We start from the raw sequence: 23,342 nt of genomic DNA, 5'->3' as shown, positions 1-23,342 counted from the left end.
AATTTATTGTGATTCAATTGCTTATATTCAATCTTATTATGCATAATTTGATACAATTACATATTTTTTATTGATTTCACATGAACACATGCCTATGCCTATTTTATGGATATGAACTTATGGATTATGATTATGAATTTATGCATGTTTTATGAAAGTAATGATTTATGACTAAAGGATACTTTTAAGATAAAGTGTCAATGATTTGTGAAAGTTTTTCTCACATATGAAAGAAATCATATTTAGATGCTTAGAAAGGAAGTGTCTTATATATGAACAAGCTTATGAAATCATGATATTGAAAGGAGATACTCTAATATGACTTAAAATTGAATTGGTAGTCTTAATCGTTGACTTTCCAAGTATTTTCACGATAATTATGATGATGCCTTTTTCGTTGGAATTTATTAGCATCGAAAGGATTTTGAGATGAAGATTTTCCCATTAGTTGAGGTCGAATCTCATGAAACAATCTCCTTGTCCCTAACTACATGCATAGGATTGTCTTAAATGACCTACCTAGTGTATCCACCTTAGCAATAATTAATGATATGAAGTTCTACATTGGCAAGTAGACTCTCCTTGGTTTTTTGGTTTATATTTTTAACATTTTAAACCAAACCAAAAAATCAAATAAAGTAAATTATTAATCCAAAACCAAACAAAAAACAAAAGCAAAAAAAATATAATCCAAATTAGAGTTCAGTCTGATTTGGTTTGATTTTCAGTTTAATACAAATGATGCACACCCCTAAGTATGATGGTTACACCAGATTCCATGTTATAGCTCACATGGTCTTATTGTTGGTTAACGGTAAATATCCCACAAATGAATTATATTTTTTTCGAAGGTTTTACGAAATCTTTCTTTATGATTTTAAGATGCATTGACCTTGTATACACTTTTTGATTTGACATTTAAACTTCCTTATGTATTTACTTGGTCTTGCAAACTCACATTTCTAACTCATTATGATATCATGTTTATGTTTATTTCCCATACTTAGTACATTCATAATACTAATGCATATTTGTACCTATATTGTCTCATAATACAGGATTCGACGCTCCTCCATTCGGACGTACTTAGGTTGCTTGCTCCGCTATTGATCACTTAGACTGGTGAGTCCTCATGGTTCGAGGGAAAAGCCATGCATACTTTTATTGCTTTTATGATCTTTTTAGTTTCAAAATTGTACGTGGTGTATGATTTACATCCCAACCACTCATATGATGTTAGAAATATTATGTCAGACCTAGTAGTATTATGTGTATTCTCTCATGTACTCTGTCTTATTTATCAAGTTATATGTAGTTAGTCTGATAATATGGTATAAGAAACTTGGCTATAGACAAGTAAGAGGATATTATTGTTTGAGTTGCTTGTTAATTATGTTTATGTTAAGTGTAAGTGTGATTGTGTTGGTGCACCACCATTTGGTATTCCAAAATGGAGGTCACAAATTGATTTCTCCTGTTAATGTCTTCTTAATTGAGTTCTTTCAATTAGACTTATCTTGTATAATTTATATTTTTTAAAAAAGTTTATAAATTATTGAACAAAAGTTAATAAGTTACATTTATAGTGTCACAACAAAGAAAATTGAATAATATGTTACTTTTAGTTTGATCAGTCCTTATAAACCATCACCTATTCATTATTGTGATTTTCATTCAAAAATCAAAATGCCCAAGTATGAAGGAAGATATATAAGTAATCTTTACATCAAGATATTACTTAATAATTCCATTTTTATTTAATATTGATACTTTAAGACATCATGTTAGTTAATCAATGCACCAAGTCTCAAATCTAAGTTAATTAGAATATACAAATTAATTAGCAGCATTAAATGAATAAATTGAATCAAATTTAATTGTGATAAAAATTGATTAATTCAATTAACATGCTATGACTTTTACTTTTTTAGTGTTTGCTCGAATAAAATAAGGATTCATCATTTAATATGATCCAACTTTGCTCCTTAGAATTAACAAAATTCCAAATCTACAAATTTGATTTTGTACATATGAAATTATGTTGCATTTTGACATGTTGAGTTATAATATTTGATTCGTTTGTTGAATCAACAAATAGATGTATAATTCAACCCGTACATATTTCATTACATATAACCACCATGCACTTAACCAACTAGCCACTACTTCCCCATTACAATCATCTCTCCCACTTATTTTCCACAAAGAAACAGAGTGTGAGAGAGAGAGAGAGAAATTGAAAAGATGAAGGCATCTTTCAAATTCTCTGCCTCCTTCTTCTTCATCATCTTTCAGATAATATTTATCAGTTCCCACATTTATTGCTCCAGTCTTATTTGAAAGGAAGAAAGATGGTTCACTTAAAATGTGTATTGATTACGGCCAATTAACAAGGTTATTATCAAGAATAAGTATCCTCTTTCAAGAATTGATGATCTCTTCGATCAATTTTAGGGTGCCACTTGTTTTTCTAAGATAGTATAATGACCCGAAAAATGATAGGATGAACTAGAGCCTAATAGTGAGGATCAATGTCAAGGTACGTGTTAGACTCCATAGTTGAAAGACCTTTTTAGGTTTGGTTAAGGGTTGCAAGGGCAAGTGCCAAGCCAAGAGGGCAAGGCCTAAGCCAAAGGCCAAGGCAGCCCAACCTTGGCCAAGCACTGCCCCAAGTCCACAGACCACTTCATGGCCAGTGGTCTTGACCACGGTCCATAGAAGTGGACATGAAGATCACTTGGTGGCATGAGAGGCAAGGCCTTGTGGCCAAGCTACTGCCCCAAATTCACGGACCACTCCACTGCCAGTAGTTTTGACCACGACCCGTAGAAGTGGCCGTGAAGATGCCTTAGCATATTGGAGCTTGGCAAGGCAAATAATCACACTGCCTAGAGGACCACGGGCACCACCATGGGCCGTGGTCCCCCTTCACGGACCGTAGAAGTGGACTTGGTCCCTAATGGGGCTGCCCAAGTTAGAGGTTTTTAAGTAATTTTGTTTTAACGTTTTATTATGTGGGGTTTATTTTAAATGGTTTATATCATAAATATAAATAGCTTCAAGTCTTAACACACTTCATTTACTCCATTAATCAAAACCCCAAAGTTCTTTCTCTCTCAATATTTCTCTCTCTAACTCAAGGAATAAGAAAAAGTGAGAGCTAGGGTTTCAATTCAAGGATTTCTTCAGCAAATTTCTTTGGGAATCTTAGTAAAGGTATGGTGATCCTTTATCTAGGGTTAGATTTCACCCTATAGTCAATTTCAAAGAAGTTTTTCAAAGTTTTCAAGTTCATGAAAACCTAGGCTTTTACTCAATCCCATGATTTATCTCAATTCCTAAATTGTGCCTTTATGAATTGAGTTTGTTGATTATGAAAGCTTATGATGGTAATATGTCTAAATTGCTTTGGGTTATTGAATTATATCATTACCTATGCCTTAATTATGGTAAATTTTTGGTGTTTGATGATTTGAGATTTATGGCCTTGAAGGTAAGTTATGACTAAATGCTCATGTTGAAGTAGAATTGTGCTTGAACTATTGATCCACTTGAAAGGTGGAGGTGTTTACTTAGTAAGTATATGAATGTGAATTCAATGAAGTTAAGGTGATCATGTCTTGAAGGTATTTATGTTATTATTGAAAGGCTAATTCTCAATTTGACACTCATGAATGATGATGATAGAATGTGAAGGGCTTCTATGTGTAATGTTCTAACTTGAAGTAGTAGGCTTAGGCATCATTTCTTGTATAATGAATGTGTCTTGACTTGATGAATATGAATCGATAGGCTATGGCATTCCTTTTATATATGAGTAATAAATGTGTCTTGACTTGATGGATATGAATTGATAGGCTTAAGGCATTCTTTTCATAAATGATCTAAGGTAAAGAAGACTCTAGAATCGATGTTAAAGTTCCAAGGAACATCTTCCCATCCCATAACTATGTGCCCACATAGGATATTAGCTAGCGGATTCCATTCGAGCTAATGTTACCGTTCTACCTTAGGCAAGTGGAACACTTCTTTACGGTGTGGGGCTATATGACACCAGATTCCATGTCTAGCTTGCATGGTCTATGTCGGTTAAACGCTTATTCCCATCATGTGAGATGTGCATTATGGTTTCTTGAGAGGTTCTACAAAGTGTAGGTGATAGTATGGGATGTCATATATACATTGCGCGAGTAGGCTTTGATAGGGTCATAGTGAGTTCTCTAAGTCCTGATGGCTAATGTATGAAAGTCCTCTAAATGAAGTTATTGGAGGATGTTGACTCTTAAATGCTTAATGTGATAATTCATGCTATACTTGGGTTACATTATGAGTTATTTTCCCTTGTCATGTGTTATGAAATGTTAGATATTTTATGTATGGATATTGTGTAAAGGTGAAAAGGAATGAATGGTAAGTTCACTATAGGTGACCTTAATGTGGTGCCTTAGTGTGGATGGTGGTATGAGACGCTATCCATGCATTGCACAAGGTATAGCATGAGGGTTACTTAAGGTGAAGGTAATGGTTTACATGATGATATTGTCTAAATGTGGTATTATGACTTGTATGATGATTATACTTGTATTGTATGTCTCTTATGCTATTGAACATGATATTCCTAAAAAGTGGCATTATGCATGGTTTCCAACCAAAATGTCCCTTTTAAAGCATGTTTTTGCATGGTCATTATACTTAGTACATTTTTGTGTGTTAACCCATATTTCTCTTATTTTACTACAAGTGTAGGTTCCAGCAAGTGATTGATTCTAGCTAGGATTTAAGTGCTTGGATTGCTATTCCTCAAAGGCTAGAGTGGTACGTCCTCATAGATCGAGGACAAGTGTTTTTTTAAAGTTTATTTCCTTTTATGTAATAGACAATTCTAGTTCTTTTGATTGTAAAGGGTCGTGTCCCTACTTTAGTTTTCGAAGACATTGTTAAGATGGCCATGTGAGACTTAGACTTTCGTTATGTCTTTTGAAAGATTTTAAATGAAGTTTTTGATAGTTTAGATTTAAATAAGTTTTAATTCCTCACTATTTCTATATATCGAATGTTATGAATGCTAAGAGGCTTCGGGGTCAAGTACGTTGTGTCGCATCTGGGGCCTAGACTCAGGTCGTGACAGATAGACCTTAGATCTGACTATCATCAGTTGAGAGTAAGATAAAGTGACATCCCTAAGACAACACTCAGGACCCGTTACGGTCATTACGAGTTTATAGTTATGTCTTTTGGGTTGACTAATTCCCCTGCAACGTTCATGGATCTTATGAACAGAGTGTTTCAGCCTTATTTTGATATGTTTGTTATTGTATTCATTGATGACATCTTGATTTATTCGAGGAATGAGGAAGATCATGCTAGTCATCTCACAGTAGTTTTTCAAACTCTCAAGGATAAAGAGTTGTATGCTAAATTCTCTAAGTGTGAGTTTTGGCTTGAGTCTGTGGCATTCTTAGGCCACATTGTTTCAGGTGAAGGGATCCGAGTTGACACTCAGAAGATTGAGGCAGTGCAGAACTGGCCTAGACCCACGTCTCCAACTTATATTAGGAGTTTCTTGGGATTGTCTAGTTATTATAGAAGGTTTGTCGAGGGGTTTTCACCTATTTCATCCCCGTTGACTAAGTTGACTCAGAAGACACAAAGTTCCAATGGTCTGAAGCTTGTGAGAAAAACTTTCAGGAATTGAAACTAGGTTGACTACTGCCCCAATGTTGACCTTACCAGAAGGTACGCAAGGTTTTATTGTGTATTATGATGCGTCCAGAGTCGTACTGGGTTGTGTATTGATGCAAAATGGCAAAGTTAGAGCTTATGCCTCTAGAAAGCTTAAGATTCATTTGAGGAATTATGCAACCCATGATCTAGAGTTGGTTGCAATAGTGTTTGCTTTGAAAATATGGCGTCACTATCTTTATGGTGTTCATGTAGATGTGTTCACCGATCACAAGAGTCTTCAATATGTGTTAAGTCAGAAATAGCTTAATCTCAAACAGAGGAGGTGGTTGGAGTTACTCAAGGATTATGATATGAGTATTCTCTATCACCCAGGTAAGGCTAATGTTGTTGTTGATTCCTTGAGCAGGTTGTCTATGGGTAGTACCGCCCATATCGAAGAGGACAAGAAAAAATTAGCCAAAGATATGCACAAACTTGCACGATTAGGAATCCGTTTGTTGGATTGCAATGAAGGTAGAGTAGTGGTGATGAATGAGGCTGAATCATCATTAGTGTCAGAAGTGAAAGAGAAACAAGACCAAGACCCTATTTTGCTTGAATTGAAGGCAACTCTTCATAAGCAGCAAGTGATTGCTTTTGAACAAGGGGGGATGGGTATTGAGGTATCAAGGTAGATTGTGTGTGCCAAGGGTGGATGAACTTCAAGAGAGGTTCATAGAGAAAGCTCATAGCTCCAGATACTCTATCCATCCGAGTTCCACAAAGATGTATCGTGACTTGAGAGAAATCTATTGGTGAAATAGTATGAAGAAGAGTATTGTAGAGTTCGTTGCTAAATGACCGAATTGTCAACAAGACAAGGTAGAGGCCCGGTGGTATGGCTCAGAACATAGACCTTCCGAAATAGAAGTAGGAGATGATCAATATGGATTTCATTACTGAGTTGCTACGGTCTCGCAGACAACATGATTTGATTTGGGTGATTGTAGATCAAATGACTAAATCAGCCCATTTCTTATCGATAAAGGCTACTTTTTCAGCAGAAGATTATATCAAGTTATATATTCAATAGGTAGTCATACTTCATAAAGTTCCGGTGTCCATCATCTCAGATAGAGGTGCGCAATTCACCGCACAATTCTGGAAGTCTTTCCAGAAGGGTTTGGGTTCTAAGGTAAATTTGAGTACTGTTTTTCATCCTCAGACTTATGGTCAAGAAGAGCGTACAATTTAAACTTTAAAGGATATGTTGAGGGCGTGTGTGATCAATTTCAAGGGTAATTAGGATGAGCACGTACCTCTCATTGAGTTTGCTTAAAACAATAGTTATCACTCTAGCATCCAAATGGCTCTTTGTGGGAGAAGATGTAGATCTCCTATTGGATGATTTGAGGTTGGTGAGGCTGGGTTGATAGGACCAGACTTGGTTCATCAAGCTATGGAGAAGGTGAAGACTATTCAAGAAAGGTTGAAAATAGCGCAGAGTTGTCAGAAATCCTATACAGATGTTAGGAGAAGAGACTTGGAGTTTGAGGTGGATAATTGGGTTTATTTGAAGGTTTCACCCATGAAAGGTGTTATGAGGTTTGGCAGGAAGGGGTAGCTTAATTAGTCCTCGGTGTATTGGCCCTTACAGGATATCCAAGAGGATTGACAATGTAACCTATGAGTTGGAGGTACCATAAGAATTAGTAAGAGTCCATCCGATATTTCAAATTTCTATGTTGAAGAAGTGTATGGACGATCCTTCACTTATTATACCTACTGAAAATATTGGTATTAAGGACAACCTATCTTATGAGGAGATTCCCGTTTAGATACTTGATCGTCAGGTTCGCAAGTTGAGAACCAAGGAGGTTGCATCAATCAAGGTTTTATGGAGGAACCAGTTTGTTGAGGAATCTACTTGGGAGGCTGAGGAGGATATGAAGAAGAGATACCCACATCTCTTTAAGTCTGAAGAACCAAATCAAGGTACTAATTCAATCTTGGTACTCTTTAAATTGATATGTTGAGTGTGTTAAATTGCATATTGGGTGTTTGAGTTGGGTGTAGATGTTTCCACCTTCATTTTTGCTTAGAATAATCTCATTCGAAGATGAATGTTTCCAAGGGGGAGATATTGTCACATCCCTCCTTAGAAAGAGCTAAAATTAGAAAGCGCTAAATTGGAAATAACTAATTTGAGGATTGTTGCAAGTTATGCCTAAGTTGTGAGTTTTGGGTCAACTTCAAACGACTATAACTTTCAGTACATGATGATTTAGGTGGCCCATGAGATATCAAATGAAAGGTCTTGGAATCCTATTTTCGACGCCATCGAGTTTGCTAAGTTTCGAGTTCATATGAGGAAGATATGTCTATTTGAAGTTAGTCTGTCCAGTTAAGAAAAGTTACCTGAATTAATGAGGGTATTTGGTTTTTTCCTTACCCAATCAGATTAAAATGATTTTTAGTAATACTTTGGGGTCAAATATGATTTGGTTCAGTTTTACAATCATAATTTACACTTAGTGTTTTAGAAGAGAGTTCAAGAAGAGAAAAAAGGAGAAAAGAGGGAAGATTCAAGGCGTTTGTCAAGTTCTTGAAGTTTTGTTGCAGAATTTCGCCAAGGGTTTGATCCCTAAGAGGTATGTGAGTTCTCATAGTGCTGGGTTTGTTCACCCACACTCCAATCATGCTATTTTAATGCAATTTCATTCTTGAGGTTGAAGGATTTGAGGGTTAGTTGAGTAGATTGTTGTGTACTTATGTTGGGTATTCGAATCTAAGTGAGTGGGGAAGAAACCATTCGATTCTAGGTGAACTAGGGTTAGAAAATAAGAAAGAAATTCATTGGAGAAATCTGGGCAGGGGTTGGTGCGCCACCCCACCAATGTGCCAGCAGAGGTGGTCTGTATTTTGGGGCCTGGGCGTCCTGCGCCAGCCAGTGCGCCCCAACCACCCTTCAATATTTTAGGGGCTGGCGCCCAGCGCCACTCAGTGCGCAAGGGTCGCCTGCCCCATCCTGTCTTCAGTTGTTTAACTCGTGTGAGTTCCTTTAAAGTATTTCTTCAGTCCCTATTGATTCTAACTACTCTAAACTACTTCCAAACATCTAGAAATCATTCATAACATGAATCATAACCTTGAATTCATAATTCAAATTCAAGGTAGAGTTAAGAGTCAAGTCTTGAGAGTTCCTTCAAGTCTTTTGAGAAGTCTTTTGCAAACACTTTTAAACTTGTTTTAAGACTTGAGCATTTGAGTTTGAGGAAGAGTATAGTTGAGTTCATTTTCTTTAAAAGGATATATGGGAACTAAGTATTGCCAACAGTAAATGTTTTTATATTTAAGATGAGAGGAAACATCGATTTCCAAAAGAGTTCATGAGCAGTTTTGAGTACTATCTCCTCTAAGAGAAATATTTTGAGTAATAATATCAAAGTTGAGGAAGAGGAAATGTTTTTTTTTAAAATATATGAGCTAAGTTATATTTTGGGATAGTATTGAGCACCGATATGGGGGAGAGCTCTAACAACTCACAGCCCCTATAAACCATATAGCCAACGTGGGTAGAAAGGGTCATACTTTTTAGATAATTCCTTATTGTTTTTTAGCATAGACTAGTGGACTCACTTAGTTGAGGAGTTCTATACCCCAGCAAGGTATATGACAGTTTTGGCAGCGTGGCCGAGACACTGTATCATCATATATCTCATAGTGATGGTTGTCGATTAGAGAATCTCCCAAACAGAGTTTATTTTGTATTTTTACATACAAACTGAGTTATATTGTATTTTCCAATATATTGAGTTGTTATCTACTATTTTAAAAGTTTTTCTTTATATTGCATTACTGTTATTGCTTTTATATTAAAATGAGTTAAGGCTGAGTTGAGTTGAGACGAGGTAAGTTGTTTCTTCAGTTCCAGTTCAAGCTTATGTCATGTTTTAGATTTCCCCTCGCATGCTCGTACATTCCATGTACTGACGCCATTTGACCTGCATCGTTTCATGATGCAAATATAGGTAACCAGGATCATCAACCAGCGCTTCGTTGATCCAGTCGAGTTCCAGAGTTGTTTGGTGAGCCTCTTTGCTTTCGGAGGATCCCTTATTTATCTTGTTTTTCTCAGTTTTGTTAGGATGATCGGGGGTCTTGTCCCCACATCCCTCATAGTATTAGAGGCTTCATAGATAGATAGACAGTAGTAGTTGAAGAGTCTTTTCATTTCTACTTTTAATGTTTAAAAACTTGAGTTGCCTTTTTGGCCAGTTGAATGTTTTATTTTTAAAATATTCTGAGTATTTCTTTGAGACATTGAGTAAAGTTGTGCTTTTGAGTTCATCTTATTTATGAGTAAGTCTTCTGCTAAGAGTTGAGCCAGGCCAAGGGTTCACTTAGAGCCAACAACAGTTCTCGAGTGCCGGCCATGTCCAGGATGTAGGCTCGGAGCGTGACATCAGCATACCAAGTTATATGTATGCAAAATTGTGTTAACGTTGGTTGATTATCTTTTTAAAATTCATCTCCACCAACAAAATATTGCTATGTGATGAAAGAGAGGGAGATTGTGGAAAAGATTGAGAGAATTGTGGAAGTTGAAAAAACTAATTAGGAGAAAATGAAGGAAGGAATATCAAGAATTTTGATTACATGTACCTACTGATTTTCAAATTATTACTGTGATTAAACCTAATTTATTGTGTTTTGTAAGGATTTTGTTACTATGTATGAAAAAGGATAAACTATTGTTATATAGGTATTATTAAGTTCTTTAAATATTATATATATGTTTTTTCTACCCTAAAAAATATCTTAGAAAATTTTTCTTGTATCCACCATCCAGTCTATAATAGTAATGTCGCTTCAATCCCAAGTGAATTAATATCAACTACAATATAAATAGTACATATGTCTTTATTATCTTATATCATTCTGTTTAAGCTGAACTCAATCTAATATTTATATTAAATAAAATTAAAAAGGTAAAACTTATCCTATTTTCAAGATAATATACATAAAAAAATTATGACCAATCCCTCTTTCTATAGTCTTTTTAGTTTGCAATATATTTCACCTTACTACACCAAAAGAAACCATGGTTTCATTTATATAGTCACGCACCCCAAAAGGTTTACAGTTTACACCATAGCTACGTTATGAATTTTTCGACAAATTTTGCTCCAAGAGTTTGTATGAAGGATTTTCCACTGATCTTTTAAGGAGTCATTTAATTTGTGGACTAAGCTATTCTGAGATTATAATTTTTAGATTAATATATCTCAGCACCTGGGAGATAAACGAAAAGAAAAGACCTAAAGCATTTCTTGAAGAAAGTTTTTGCCTAGCTATACATGTTGAGTACAGTGCCGACTCGGGGGCCTGAAGCGAAACTTAAGAGAGGGACCCTAATATTTTATATTTTTCATCTTATATACTTTTATTTAAAATCTACTTTTAGTTTCTAGCTTTTTTAGATACGAAGCCATTGGCTACCATTTTATAATAGATTTGTTTTAATAATTCCTTTTCAATTGATAATATAGCTAATTCATTCAATTTCTCTTGAGACATTGTTGATCTTAAATAAGATTTAATCAATTTTAGTTTCACAAATATTCTTTGGGCCGAGACAACGGTTACAAGAACGGTTAACATTATTCTATAAGCAATATGTATATTTAGAAAAGAATCAAGTCTTTTTATTTCATTGAGTATTTTCATTACATCATTATATTCCGCATATATTATTTCTCTTAACACTTTTAATTCAAAAAATAAATTTAAACCATCAATATCAAAATAACATATATTTAACATAATTAGTATGTGTTAAAGAAAGTTTAAGGTTAAATTAATGTTTTTTAAAAAAATCTCTTCATCTAGTGATCACAATTTACCACTAAATAAGAAACCAAAAATATTCTCATATGCTTCAATTGGTTCAATTCTATTTTGAAGTGAAAAAATAGCTTGATCTACTATATATATATATATAGTAGATCAACTCTAATTTCAAGGGACTTTGTGATTTCGTTACCAATATTTTCATCAAACTGTTTCTTACAAAATTCAGGTTCTATATTCATTCAGATGCAATTTCCTTGGTAGAAATCATAGCATTCACAGTACATATAATTTTTTTAAAAATAATATTTATAGGTTAAAAAATAATTAAAAATGGGGCACCTAAAAATATGAAGCCCCAAGCGGTGGCTTTAGTGGCCTAGGGGTTGAGACGGCGCTGGTTGAGTATGTGATGCATCGTCATAAACTATGTTGCTTAGACTCATTCACAGGTATGTATCCAATTCAGTTGCATGAAAATATTTTTTGCTAAATTTTGGTATATTTTGAGAAAAATCACATGAAGTACCCACACTCTAGTCACATCCGTTAGGCACAAGTATGTCAAGAGAAATGAAGAATCTGCACAACATAGGTGATGAAAGAGAGATAGATTGGAGAAAGAGAGGAATTGATGATTACAACAAGTGAGCTGCAATGATCAACATGATCTGTTAATATAGCAGCTTTTCATCAAAATGGCAAGAAGATGAAAGTCATCAGCTACCACCAAGTATATGAATATGAAACTTGTATGTACAACAAGATCATCCACGAAGAAGGTGATTTCATGCTTTGTAAAGGAACTTATGACCACTGAAACAGTTGAGGCTTAAGCAGTTGCAGCTTTTTCTTCAGCCATTTCTGACACTGGAAGAAGGGTGCAGATCAGGTTGCGATCTCCATACACATTGTCCACTCGTCCTGAAATGCAATCACAAGTAGATTATTGTCAATACCAAGATATAAGACTCCCTTTGTCCCCTTTTAAAAAGTTGTTTTAGCTCATTTCACACTCATTAAGAACATAATAAATACAAATGTATAGTTTACAACAACATACTCAGTGAAATCCCACTAAGGTCTGGTTCAATAAAAAGCAGTATTGCAATATAGTCATTAAATGCGAGAATTGTAGATTTCAGCAGATACTCTTGAGCTTCTTTCAATCATCTTATTCATATGAACTTGCAAATATCTTCTTCCTAAGTTCTACAGATTCATTATATTCATGATGAGAACCCTATGCGACAAACAGAGACAGAAAGAATACATTTTCTCTTCTAACACGTGCGCGTAAAACAGATATTCTAATTTCAAGTACAAAAGATTTGATAGAAAACGGCCTTTTTAGAGCAGTTCCGTTGTAATAGGACATGGAAAGAGAAAGTTCCCTGCATGTCCTCAGTTGCTAGTAGTCTAGAGGCTGTCATTATGTAGTATGATTACGTGAAAACTAATGAATTTTCAAATGAAATTTTTGTATAATTAACGAGAAGGAAAAAAACATTGTGTATGTAGGTATAAGATTGGATGTTTAAAATTTAAGGACATAATTTCAGTAGTGGTTGCTAGTATGTTTCGGAAGTTTTGAAAATGCGTTGACCAGTAAAGTATATGTTTTGCTGAACACCTCTACATTTCAATGTATCGCTAAAGAGGAAAAAAATCTATTACTTCAGAATTTAGCTAACGTCAAGTTTGTAGGTTTAAAATTGGAGTTGTAATAGAGATGGTAAAGACCTGTAGTTGGCCAGAATTTGGCACTCCTTAGCCAGGGAGCAGGGTATGCAGCATATTCCCGAGAATATGGTTTTGTCCATGCATCTGCCATGAGCATTGATGGTGGATGAGGAGCCCCCTGCAAAACAAGTCTTGGTTAATATCCCTGATTTATGCAACAGTACAAACACCAAATGTTTCATTTAAAACTAATTTACAAGAAAAAAATAACACATATATACCTTGAGAACATTGTTGTTAATATCAACATTCCCTTTCTCAATCTGAGCAATTTCTTCTCTGATGGAGATGAGTGCATCACAAAACCTGTCTAGTTCCGCCTGCATAATACACAGCTACTTCAGGACCACCAAATAAAAATACTATACTGTGTACTACTGAAACTTTTTCCTGTATCATACAATATGCATCCTTGTATTATACCTTGCTTTCACTTTCAGTAGGTTCAATCATAAGTGTACCAGGAACTGGCCAAGACATTGTAGGTCCATGAAATCCGTAGTCAATAAGACGTTTAGCAACATCTTCAGGTTCTATCCCAGCAGTGTTCTGAAAGGTGAAGACTCGCACAAGATTTAGTACACTATTAACAACCAGTAAAAAAGGAAGTGAATCGGAAATGATTCAAAAAAGAAACTACCTTAAAGCCCCTCAGGTCAATGATAAACTCATGGGCACATGTTCCATTGACACCTCGGAAGAGGACTGGGTAGTGCTTCTGTTGATCAAAGCAGAAAATATGATCAGCTAAGCAGAACACCCAAATTGAACACTTGTTGCAGGACAAACTTTTTCAACTATGATGAATTAAGACAGGCATAGCAAGCCCGAGAAACAGAAAAGCAGAAAATTCAACTCAAATAGAATATGAGACATAATAGAACAAAGACCTCCAAACGCTTCGCCATGTAGTTTGCGCTCAGGATAGCTATCTTTGATGCATCTGTAAGTCCCTTAGACCCCATCATGGCAATGTAGGTATATGAAATCGGCAAAATAAGTGCTGAACCCCAGGGTGCAGCAGATATAGCACCAAGTGGCTCACTCTTGTTGGGGGATGGGATCCCTCCAGTTGGTACCTTCAGGAGAATCACAATGATTAAGAAAACTAAACAAGAAAGATAAAACAAAATCCCAGGCCGATGAATTGATAAATATTTGCAAGTTTGATAATCACAATATTATTTTTAAGAAACATAAATCTAACAAAGAACGAGGTACCAGGACCTAGAGAGTGTTATGTAGTGAAGTAATTGGTGTTATCAAGGACATACCACAGGGTGTGATGGCAAATATGGTGCCAAGTGCTTCTTCACTCCAATTGGACCCATTCCGGGACCTCCTCCACCATGAGGAATGCAGAATGTTTTATGGAGATTTAGATGACAAACATCAGCACCAATAAAGCCAGGGCTTGTCAAACCAACCTGTAAGAAAAAATAGCAATGAATGAAAAGACTGTACAACACCTGCATCTACGCCCCCATCAAAAAGAGGAAAGAGCCAACAACAAAGTGGTGTAGTCATTAGCTGAACTAAAACTAAATTTTGATGATGTAATTGAGGAGTAAATAGAAGAAAGGTAGTATGCATAAGTTAAAAAAAACAGATGTCATATTGTCCAGAAAGTTGACCACCAGCCAAGCACCTGATAAAACCTTTAAACCAAGGTAACCAATCAAGAGAAGAGAGCTTCAGATTTGACCGCACAGGACGTAGTATGACTCACAAAAGTCAGAGAAAACTAAACTACAGCAAATCACACTAGCTCATACATCATGTGGGACAACTATCAAATCATCCAGGAGTAAAGAAGAAGAGGAAGAAAAGGATAGAAAGGAAAATTTGAGGTTCATTAGACATCCCTTTCTTAAGATATAAGGTCTGACTTCAAAATTGTTGAGCTAGAATTTATAGAGATAAAATGATCACTACGCAGGCTCAATGACAAGTAAAATCTACAAGACCCTTCGGGGTGGCCCAGTGGTTTGAGCTTGGGACTTCCATGTTGGAGGTCTCAAGTTCGAAACCCCTTGCCAGCGAAAGCAAGGGAAACTTGCCTTCTAGGTCGAGCTCGTCGCACCAGGCTTGCCTAGTGTGGGTTACCTCTCCTATGTGGTTTGCGAGCTATTGCATAGGAGCGGGGGTTTTACCCTGTGCGCACCCAAAGGGTAGCGGCTGCGGGTTTCCCTTGTCAAAAAAAAAAAAAAAAAAAAAAAAAATCTACAAGAATTTGAAATGATGAAATGTTTACATCCCAGTTTATACGCTCTAGACTAATAAGCTGTAAATCTGAGGAAGAAAAGTTACAGCATGAGAGGTTAGGAGTTGATAGGAGGTAATTACCTGTGCATTCATGTTAGCCCCGTCCATGTACACCTGACCACCATTGTCATGGATAATCTTACATATCTCATCAATTCCTTCCTCATACACTCCATGTGTTGATGGGTATGTAACCTGAAATTTGATCAAGACTTAAGTAAATACAACCAATACAGAAAGGTGTCAGAAAATAGTAGCACATGATTTACCATGAGAGCAGCAAGGTTCTCCTTATTTGCCTCAGCAGCCTTCCTCAACTCTTCAATATTAATGTTTCCTTTTGCATCTGTCCCGACAGCAACAATTTTCATCCCACACATTGCAGCACTTGCAGGATTTGTTCCATGTGCTGATACAGGAATGATGCATACATTGCGGTGATGGTCACCCCTTGACTGCAACAAAACTCAAAATTTAATTACACTAGCCGAAAGCTTTACAGAGTCTAATTTATGGTTAAGGATGTAAACAAGGAGAAGAATCTGATAATTAAAAACAAAAAATATAATCCTATGGCCATTAGCATCCCATTATGGTACATCAAGCGTTCTTGGAAGATTAAAATTCTATAGCCTTCTACAACTCCATGAAGGATAATAGATGTCAAGTAGTAACTAGATGGAAGTAAAGATCTTCACAAAGAATGGGTGATCAACAGGTGATTTTCCCTAATACTCCCTCCGTTCCCTTACTAGTCCTCTATTGACTTGACACTCCACTTAAGGAATAATTTAAGGATTTGTTTTACTAAATTACCCATAATAACTATGCTTTGGAAATCTAAATTTGACTACTAATACTTTATGTAGTTACTTATGATAAGGGTAATATTGGAAGTAGATAATATATATCTCCTGATTTGCTGAAATGGATGAGTAAAAGGGGAAACGTTTTTTTCTAATATAACAGACTATAAAAGGAACGGTGTTTGATAAAAATAGTAAAAGCATGTGCAGTATTTTCCCACCAATTTGTCTCTTCAAACGTTTCACAAATACAATATTAATTAAGTTCATTAGGAACCTTAATCTTGTAAGTATTAGCTAGGTATTAAGAGAGCTTAAATCAAATCCGAAAGCAAACTATTCATTTAGATTTAAGGAGTACCATATGATATGCACGAATAACCATCAATCCAGCATATTCTCCAGCAGCACCAGCATTAGGCTGCAAGGAGAAGGAATCAAAACCTGTAATTGTACACAATAGGGCGCCTAAATCGTCGAACATTTCCTGCAAGAAAGCATGTAACAGTCTTGATTAGTTCTTCTCTTTCTGCAGTTTGCAAGCAGCAATGCATCTAAGCAGTAGCAACCTGATAGCCAGCTGCCTGTTCAGTGGGTGCAAAAGGGTGAATATTTGCGAAGCTAGGCCATGTCACCGGCATCATCTCTGTCGTGGCATTCAATTTCATTGTGCAGGAGCCCAAAGGAATCATGCTATGGCACAAGGAGAGATCCTTTGATTGCAGCTTATGGAGGTATCTCAGCAACTCGTGCTCAGTATGGTACCTAAATCATCAATGTAGTAATTAAACTAGCACTAACGTTACAGGATAAAGATGGTTAACCATTGAAGGAGGCCTTACGAGTTGAATATTTGGTGAGTCAAAAATGGAGTCTCCCTTGTAAGTCCAGAAGGAATCAGGTTCTCGACCTCTTGTGCAATTGATTGAGCAGTGAATGGGACCTATTAACAGCATCAAAGATAAGAATACACTATGTATACATTGAGTTGCTACCAGCAGCATGGATAGGGGAGTAATGATACTCACTGGCTTTCCCAAGGCAAAAACTTTAAATAGATCGTCCACATCTTCTAGGGTAGTAGTTTCATCAAAAGATACAGTTATCTGGAGAAATAAAAAGGGGGTACACTTAATCATAACATAAATTTAGGAGTATCAATAAGTTTAAAATAAAAATTAGCTAGACTTACAGTGTTGTTGTCCACAATCCGCAAGTTAATGTCATTCTTGTTAGCAACATCAGCAATTGCCTTTGCATCAGAACACTTCACCTTCACAGTGTCAAAGAATGGAAGATCCTGAACTTCTACTGTTCCTAGCTTTTTGAGACCAGCAGAAAATGTTCCAGCAAGACCATGAACACGTTGGCCAATGGTTTTTAGCCCCTCAGGTCCATGATAGACAGCATACATGGCAGCCATGTTGGCAAGCAAAGCCTGCATAATAAAAGGACAATTTCATAAGCCAATAAAAGAAACTAAAGTGCATAGTGTCATGTATCAGCCCCTTCCAATGCACATGTGAGAGTTAGATAATCTCTTGCAAGAAAATGAGATTTTGATTTGTTTTTATTCCTCACTGCTCATGTCCAGACAAAACATTGTATACAAGCAGAAAGTAAACATTTTTCAAACAAGTTAAAATATTTACTACTACCACAATATAAAAATGTCGTGTAATAGAGAATCTAGGAGACATAAATAAAGGTATAGCATAGATGTTAGTGAAAACAGTAGTTCACTCGGTACCTGTGCTGTGCAAATGTTACTCGTAGCCTTGTCCCTGCGGATGTGTTGTTCCCTAGTCTGCATTGCCATACGCAGAGCAGGTTTCCCTGTTGAATCAACACTGACACCAATAATTCTTCCAGGCATCATTCTCTTGTATTCTTGAGAAGTTGCCAAGAAAGCTGCATGAGGGCCTCCATAACCCATAGGCACTCCAAACCTTTGAGCAGAACCAACAACAATATCTGCTCCAAGTTCACCAGGTGGTTTCAACATTGTCAAGGCCAAAAGATCAGATGCCATAACAACCTTCACTCCATGAGCATGTGCATTCTTAATAAACTCCCCATAATCCAAGATTTCACCTTCGGTCCCCGGATACTGAACTAGTACCCCACAAACATCACCAGACTTATAATCAATATCCTTAAGATCTACAGTGACCACCTTAAGATCAAATCCATCAGCTCTAGTCTTACAAATATCAATAGTCTGAGGGTGACAATTGCTAGCAATAAGGAAAGTTTTCTTTTTCCCCTTAAGAATATTGTTACACATAGCCATAGCCTCAGCTGCCGCGGTCCCTTCATCTAGTAAAGATGCATTAGACATTGGCAAACCAGTAAGATCCGTAATCATGGTCTGATAATTCAGCAAGGACTCAAGACGTCCCTGCGAAATCTCAGCCTGATAAGGAGTATACTGAGTATACCAAGCAGGATTCTCCAAAAGATTCCTCAATATAACAGGTGGTACATAAGTATTATAATACCCCATCCCAATATATGACTTATTAACCTTATTCTTAGATGCCAATTTCTGCATATGCTCAATCATCTGTGACTCAGTCAATCCACCATCAAACTTAGGTAACTTCATCGATTCGCTACGAATCGATTGAGGTACAGTAGCATCAATAAGTGCATCCAGGCTTTGAAACCCACAAAACTCAGCCATTTTTGTTTGTTCTTCAGGGGTGGCTGAGTTATGTCGGCGTGGGAATGTGTCACTTGGTTTCAAAGCCTCAACAGAAATTGATCTAGCTTGTTGGGTATTAAAAGATTTTGCATTATTTCTAGCCTGAAATGTGTATGGTGACAATGAAGATACATACCTTGAAGGCCTGTATAATGATGATGATGGGATTTCATTAGAACGACTCTGTTTTGATTGTGAAACCAAACGTTTCAGAATTGCTCTGTTTGCCAATTTTCTAGCACGCTCCATTATTTCTTTTCAAGGTTTTCAAGATTTGTAAAGGAAAATTCAAGAAACACCCCTAGAAAGGGATGAAGATTGAGAAAAGTTGACAAAGCTAAAAGCTTTGGTTTTTCACTATTTATATTTGATTGTGTGTGTATGGTTTATTTATGGAACAAATAAAAAAAAGTGGGTGGTGGTAATGGGTTGTTGAGGTTGAGGATACCTTGTTTATACACAGCAAGGTAATCCTTTTATATTTATCTGCCCCCATAAGCCATAATTATATAATTTTTTCTTGGGAATTACTAGATCTGGTGGTGGTGGGTGAAGAGTGGAGTGACACTAGGCAGCAATTTGGAGGAAAAAAACAGTAGATTTTTGGATCTTGTTTTTCTATCAACCAGTAGTTTTACACCTTGTTATTCCGTAGGTTTAAATTCATTGTTAGATAACGATGAGAAGTCTAATTTTGTGTATTATTCATTTGGTGTGGTAGCGTTGTTATCTTCTTTATTTATTATATAATAATTTAATTTTTTGGGTTGTTCAAAATCAAAATCGATAATGAGTTATTGGTTTGGTGGTTTCGGTAATGGTTTTGATTTTTTTTATTATATGATTATCGATTCTTAACGGTTTGAGGTTTATTCTTCACGAGTTGATTGGTAACCCGATAGTAAATTAAATAATTATATTTATATTGTTTGGTATATAAAGTCTTTGATTTAGAGTTTAGTTTCGTACTTTTATTTTTGACTGTCTCAAACTCTCGATTTTTCTACAGTGTGATTGTGTTTGCTTTTGAGCAAGATGCAATATGTCAACTCATGTGCATGGTTCATTTGGTTTGTCACCTTATTTCTAAGTGATTTTTAATTATTTTTTTGTAACAGTTCTTAACGGTAAAACCGATAACGATGAATAACCGATAAGGCAATATCTCAATGATTTTATAATGATTTAGCATGTTTACAAATCGATAACCGATAAGTCGAACTGATAAACTTTAAAACCAAACCGACCGATAGGCAGCCCTACTTTATTTCATTCTTTATCCTACCTTTTTATAGTAGTTCTTTCTTGTATCCGACTTTTTGTATATAATTATCATTCTAATTGTTGATGTATGGCATTATGTAGTATTCGAGAAAGATACAATCTATTTAAATATTATATTTATTAAAATAATATAATACATTATAAAACAAATATGTAACAACCATCCCTACAGAGTGTTTAGTGTTTTTTTCTTTTTTCTTAGTGGATCTCTCAAAAATAATGAGAGAAAAAAAATACTCCAAGTATGTTTTTGATGAGGTGAAATTTGTATGGAAGGGAATGCATGGGGGTTGGATTGGATTTCAATGGATATAAATTGAAAGATTTTTCTTTCTTTTATTTTATTTTCCTTTTTAGAAATGGTTGTAGTAAATAGTTCAATAAAACCAAAGCCTGAAAATTGTCAATAGTTTAGGAAGATTTTGATGGTTTGGATTGGATTGTTTGTGGGTTGGCAAAGTATACAACACTTGTTGCTTATCTTGATCCATTACCTCACAATTTTACACTTGAAGCCAAAGATCATTATTACCTTTTTCCCATATATATGGAGATATGTGTGGAAGTAAATATTGACACATGGAAATTCTAAGTGGATATTATCACTCCAAGTGGAACAATAAACAGAAGAATTATTACTATGAAATTTGTGAAAGATCTTAAGATTTTATTGATTGATTCACAATAAGAAAATATCATATGAATTATACTTAATGTTGAATTGAAGTGAATGTGAATGGTATCTAAGTGGTAGTTACTTCTTCACACAGAGGTATCCGACCTCAGAAAAGATTTTTTTATTGAAAAAAATCACCATTTTAGTTATCAATAGAATTTTGTAAAAGTCTATCAAATTTATTTTCTTCTAAATTGCTCAAAAGGAGAAGGAAAATACAAGAGAGGAAAAGATGAGTTTCCTTCTTCCATTAGAATCCTAAAAACATATGGCATACACAAAAGACACTAAAAGTTTGATGTTAGATGGTAATTAACCTCTTCAACTTTAAGAATGTATGTCTGGATGCTTTAACTTGATCTCAATTAATAACTAAATATTTCAGCTCGTCTCATTATGTCTTGTGAATAACCGACTCTGATGTGATACATAAATTTTAAAGGTATTTAGATGATCATTTTGTGGGAATGTTCAATTAACACAATAGAGATAAATTAAGGTATGCATACTCAAAATTGAAGTAATTTTTAGTTAAGGTCAAGTTAAACTATATCCATGCTATGCCAAAAAAGAACTTGATATATCTTCAGAGTGAGTTTTCAATGCCTTCCTTGGGCCTCTTTTATATGTCAAAAAGTCAATTCTACGCCTAAGTGTTAAAAGGAATGCACATTAGTTCTGAAAAGGCTACTTAGTAGCACGTTTTTTGAGTCCTGGTGTTGGACTCAAGGCTAATTGGGGGCAGACCGATACTAGATTCGTGATTGACTGTTGATGATCTGCCCTAAGACTATTATGATGATGCTCCAGTGGTAAAGTGACTACTTTTTGAAAGAGAGGTCATATAGGCTACCTGATTACAGAGCGACTTTGATAGTATCGATGCAATATCAATATAAGCCATGTCGGGTGGGGGGGGGGGGGGGGNGGGGGGGGGACGATTCGAGATTTTCTAGAGTTGAGGTAAGTATGATCCACAATTCTGTGGTTTTGATGCAACCACATGTCAAAGTTTGATTTGTCTGTTTGCCGAACGTGAATTTTATCGTATACAAACTTAATTATATCGGATATTTACATCAAATTCATTATTAAAAATACAGAGAAGGGTCTAAAATACCCTTAAAACTACTGTAATTGGTACAAAAATGTCCTTCATTAACCTATTGGACACAAAATACCCATGGGGTCAACCTTTCCGGCCCTTTTATACCCTTATCACAAATGATTATGTTAGTTAAATTGATTAGCCTTCTCATTTAATACGTGGCACGATCTGATTCGTTAGAAAATTAACTAACTAAAACTAAACTAATTAAACCCAATCCAATTCCGGATTCACCCAAAAAAAAAACCAACCCAATCAAAAACCCAATTATTCTAAAGGAGAAAATTGATCATTTAGATATTTCATCAAGTTGACAATCCAAAAGGTAAGTCCTACACTTTGAGCCATAATTTGATACTGAGGTAAACATGCTCAATTGTCTCATACTCAACACAACCATTTCCTTTTTAACTCATGATAGTCTCGTGAATTGCCATACACATTCTGAAGAAGCTCAATTTAGTTGGGTCGATGTTTTTCTTTTTTTGGTGAATCCGAGTTTGAATTGGGTTTAATTAGTTTTAGTTAATTATTTTTTCTAACGAATCAGATCGTGCCATGTATTAAATGAGAAGGATAATTAATATAACTGTTTGTGATAAGGGTAAAACAGGGCCACAAAGGTTAACACTTAACCCAAGGATATTTCGTGGCCAATAGGTTAACGAAGGATATTTTTATAACGATTTAAATAGTATAAGGATATTTTAGGCCTTCTCCGTTAAAAATATGCACATTTTTCAAGAAATCATTAGAAATATTCTTGTTGAAAACTGTTCTCGGCAAACATTTGTGATTTTTCCATGGAATCATTAGTTCCTTGTTTCTTAAAAAAGAATGAACTTTTACATTATTATATAATGAGAAAGAAAAGAATAGGATTTGTTGAATAAAAATCTTCTAAAGAAAAACATATAATCATATTCTTCCTAAAATATAGATCTTTCCACTTTGGGAAATAACTGCAATTAATAAGAGTGAAATGAAATGATTTCTAAAGGAAAACATATAATCATATTCTTCTAATCTATTATATAATTAATTTATTTACAATTATTCAATCGATGCAATCTACTTATTTATCATTTTTTAAGACCGACTAATATGAAACGGAGGAAGTAATATAGTTTCCTAGAAGTATAAGGGTTGGTGAATGGTCCTATAAAATTTGGTAAGTGGGGTCGGCAGTTAGATATCGATTTACGTAGGCCGTTGATCAAGTGTTTGGGGGTGGGT

At 35.4% G+C, this 23,342-nt stretch overlaps 1 protein-coding gene across 1 annotated transcript; it reads right to left on the bottom strand.

The window, feature by feature from the left end:
• Positions 1-12,138: 12,138 nt before the first annotated feature.
• LOC125878526 (glycine dehydrogenase (decarboxylating), mitochondrial) lies at positions 12,139-19,481 on the bottom strand. The gene is made up of 15 exons (XM_049559801.1): positions 18,082-19,481; positions 17,524-17,769; positions 17,360-17,437; positions 17,174-17,274; positions 16,901-17,096; positions 16,693-16,818; positions 15,795-15,980; positions 15,607-15,720; positions 14,535-14,687; positions 14,151-14,339; positions 13,901-13,978; positions 13,684-13,809; positions 13,482-13,580; positions 13,261-13,378; positions 12,139-12,441 (listed from the first exon to the last, which is right to left on the bottom strand). The coding sequence occupies exons 1-15, from the start codon at positions 19,285-19,287 to the stop codon at positions 12,350-12,352; spliced, it is 3,108 nt and encodes a 1,035-aa protein (XP_049415758.1). The 5' UTR covers positions 19,288-19,481; the 3' UTR covers positions 12,139-12,349.
• Between the last annotated feature and the right edge of the window lie 3,861 nt (positions 19,482-23,342).

The sequence above is a fragment of the Solanum stenotomum genome, chromosome 10, assembly GCF_019186545.1.
Source record: "Solanum stenotomum isolate F172 chromosome 10, ASM1918654v1, whole genome shotgun sequence".
Taxonomy (NCBI): Eukaryota; Viridiplantae; Streptophyta; class Magnoliopsida; order Solanales; family Solanaceae; genus Solanum; species Solanum stenotomum.
Note: the sequence above shows the minus strand (reverse complement) of the source record. Positions and strands in the feature narration are given on the sequence as shown.